Source organism: Condylostylus longicornis, unplaced genomic scaffold (assembly GCF_029603195.1).
Source record: "Condylostylus longicornis isolate FDR11 unplaced genomic scaffold, ASM2960319v2 ptg000018l, whole genome shotgun sequence".
NCBI classification, from domain to species: domain Eukaryota; kingdom Metazoa; phylum Arthropoda; class Insecta; order Diptera; family Dolichopodidae; genus Condylostylus; species Condylostylus longicornis.
Window position 1 is genome coordinate 1,256,526 of NW_026577987.1, and position 3,261 is coordinate 1,259,786.

Here is a 3,261-nt window from a genome sequence, read left to right on the forward strand (position 1 = left end):
AATTACATATATTTAATTTTTTTTAAAAAAAATTTTAAAATTAATTAGAAAATTTTCTTAAATTTTAAAAAACATGTTCCGGAACGCATTTTTCTTTCCTATTAAGTAGTAGGATTGATTTCCAATTATTTAAAAGTACTGGGATGGCACCCCACTCCATCCCGCCTCACTTCGAGCACTGAGCTACTGCCAAAATATTGTAAATTAGAGGAGCATAATAGAAAAATGTTGAAATATTGAAGAATTACTCGAGTATGTTACAAATCCGCAGAAGTAAAATATTCTGTTTTTATAGATTTGTATGTGTGAAAAAACATTTGAGATTTATTTTAGAACTTTCATTGCATATCTAAATTGTCGAATATCATCCACTTACTTAATGTACACTTTTTCAAATTTGAAAAAACACAAAAAAGTCAACTAACACTTCACAAAAATAAATCTGATTTGTTTGCTTTTTTGTACTAGTGTAGCATTTAAAAATCAATGTTTTGATGTTTCTATTACAAAAAACCATAATAATGTTAGCACTACTGCATAGAAAAACTTTGAGTTTGACAGATTTAACATAAGAAATAAACCTCTACAACCTCCATAAAAATATGTACGTGTACATAAGCACACGAATCCGAGATATTGAAAAAAAATATTCGTAAGCCATACTTGTGTACGTTTCAGTAATGCGTTCCAAAATTTACTATAATTTTTGAAAGCATTAAATATTTGAATGGTATGTATGTATGTACACATATAATAATATTATGTACCTACCCACATAAAGGGAATGAATTTTCAAAAGTAAAGTCAAAATTAAATGAATTACATATTATAGTTTCATTTCCAAACAAGGTACCTAGGTATATTTGAGGTTCAAGATTTAGTTTACGGCATATATTCTTGATAAATAGATATTTTGATTAAAATTTAAAAATCACAAACATTTGCATATTTAAATGATAAAATAATATAGAACTAAGTTTTTATTTTTTTTGGTGATATTTCTTCATCACTGCTACTTTCCTCTTCGGAAACTTCTAACTGTTTCTGTAATCTCAGAATTTTTCTTTCATAGCTATTTTTTAAGTCTTCAATCTGAAAATTTTATAAAATATTTTAAATGTATTTTGACACTATATTATTCATATACATACTTTCCTTTCGTATATCTTCCTCAGCATATTTTCCTTATGCTCAATTTTTTCTTCCCATTTAATCCTTCTTTTTTCCATTTCACTTTCAAATTGTGTAACAAGGTCCTTTCTCAGTTGTTTTTCGAAATCATCCTTGAGATTAGCAAGTCTTTCATTTTCCTTGCGAAGCCTGTTACAAAACATAGAAAAATTTAAAGTTGCTAATATAACCTTACGCAAATATTTCTTTAAGACTTACGCAAAAATCTCTTCTTGCATTTTCTCGAGTTCTTCGTTTGTATATGACTGTTCATTAGCATGAGTTAATAAAGAAAACCTAACAGGTTTGCATTTTTCGACAAATGGCTTATAAACTATATTTCTTGCTATTGAGGAAAACGTCAGAACATTTATATTTTCTTCAAAATATTCTTCAGTTGGTGCTATATTCACAATAAGTAAAATTTTTTCTTTTCCACGTAAAGCTGTTTGCAACAACATGGTAAGTTTCGAATCGCGATATGGCACGATTACTGAATTTTTCTTACTTTGATTATTGTATGCAGACTCTAAACATCTTCCTAAAACCAGCAAGGATTTATTAATTTGCTGAGCTTCTTTTAAGCGGGCCCCCTTATTTTCAGTTTTGCCAAGACGTTCGGAACCGGCCAAATCACAAAACTTATAACTTACACAAGAAAACATATCTGGAGCATTAAATTTTATTATATCCACCATAAATATACAATGCGAACGACTTGAGTTATTATTAATAGCTGTTGAGGCATACGTAACCTGTAATTGAAAATTAGTTTGCAATCAAAAATTTAAAATTCTAAATCCATTCTTCTTATTTCAAATCTTATTTGCTAAAAATTTTTAATTTAAATTTTTACCCTTTTTAATCCTTTCCATAACAACTGATAAGCCTCGAAACTATTTTTAACAAAAACAGAGGTCACATTTTTTACGAAAACTCTGCCATCGTTCATGATTATCTTAAGTGAATGTTTTTTACTCGGTTCCTTATTTAAAATGTTAAGATTTTCTTTAGGATTAAGTAAATCATGTACATTCTCATTGTAAATTTCTATGAAAGAACAATAAATTAGAACTGATTCATTTTCCCTAGGATGCTCTTCAAAGTGACTTTCTTGCTTAATCTTTTGTTGAATCATTTCATAATCTTTTTTAATTTCAGCTTTATTATCCAAAAACACCTTTCTTAAATATGTACATTCTTTAAGGTCTTTATCACTTGAAATCATAATTTCGCCATTTCTTATTAGAGCTGCCGGTAACGAATATAAATTTTGAGAATATTTCGTAAAGATATTTTCTAAAGACCTTGAAATAATGCCAGGCTTATCAGGGGTTCCCAACAAAGTATAGGTTTTTCCTGAACCTGATGTGCCATATGTCATGATGGTAAAATTATTCTCTGCTTCGATCCTATCTTGTATACAATTATTATATATATCACTTTGCGAAACATTCTCATCAAATATGTGACTAAACGTAAAATTTCTTTCAATTGTGTTTTGAATGTTAACCGAATTTGTTGTTAAAGTCTGACCAGAAACAATATAATTAGCTTGGACTGTATTTTCAACCGGCTTAATTCTTAAATAAACAAAAGCACTTTCTGTACTTTCACTCTTATTGCTGCTAGTCTCAGAAGAAGTTTCATACGTGGAGTTTGCACTTTCATCAGTTTCTTCATAATTTGTATCGCCATCACATTCATCTATTAGATTTAAAAGATTTACTTGCCGGATTGGTTTCGGGCGAAAGCGTCGGTCAATACTCGGAGGTCTAGGTACAAAAAATGATCTAGTTTCCTTAATCTCATTCATTTTATAAAGTAAATATAGCGCGAAAATTAATAAAAATTTTTAATTCTAAAAAATACAAATTTATCGCGCAAACTAAATAGTAAACTGAAAAAAAAATTTCAAATTTTTTGTAGAGTTACCACATATACAGAGTCTTAAAAGAAGCGTTATCAGGGAAGATGAATCGAAATCAGAGTACCCAGGTGTGTTAATAGAAAAATTGCCACTTTTTACAAAAAAAGTAGCCGAAAATCGCAACAAAAGTAAAACATATAGGTACATTTTTGAAAAATTTT

The 3,261-nt window shown here is 28.7% G+C and overlaps 1 protein-coding gene across 1 annotated transcript; it reads right to left on the bottom strand.

The window, feature by feature from the left end:
• Positions 1 to 852: 852 nt before the first annotated feature.
• LOC129606399 (kinesin-like protein subito) lies at positions 853 to 3,043 on the bottom strand. Its single transcript, XM_055516716.1, has 4 exons — positions 2,027 to 3,043; positions 1,390 to 1,925; positions 1,152 to 1,320; positions 853 to 1,092 (listed from the first exon to the last, which is right to left on the bottom strand). Exons 1-4 carry the CDS (start codon positions 2,984 to 2,986, stop codon positions 973 to 975), a joined length of 1,785 nt encoding a protein of 594 aa, XP_055372691.1. The 5' UTR covers positions 2,987 to 3,043; the 3' UTR covers positions 853 to 972.
• Positions 3,044 to 3,261: the final 218 nt, after the last annotated feature.

What these genes read in the sequence shown, in the direction of transcription:
- LOC129606399 (XM_055516716.1), bottom strand. Translation starts at nt 2,986, where the DNA reads ATGAATGAGATTAAGGAAACTAGATCATTTTTTGTACCTAGACCTCCG. An exon ending in TATGGAAAGGATTAAAAAGG is followed by an intron (nt 1,926 to 2,026) that starts GTAAAAATTTAA and finishes TTTCAATTACAG; the next exon opens with GTTACGTATGCCTCAACAGC. An exon ending in ATGCAAGAAGAGATTTTTGC is followed by an intron (nt 1,321 to 1,389) that starts GTAAGTCTTAAA and finishes GTTTTGTAACAG; the next exon opens with GCTTCGCAAGGAAAATGAAA.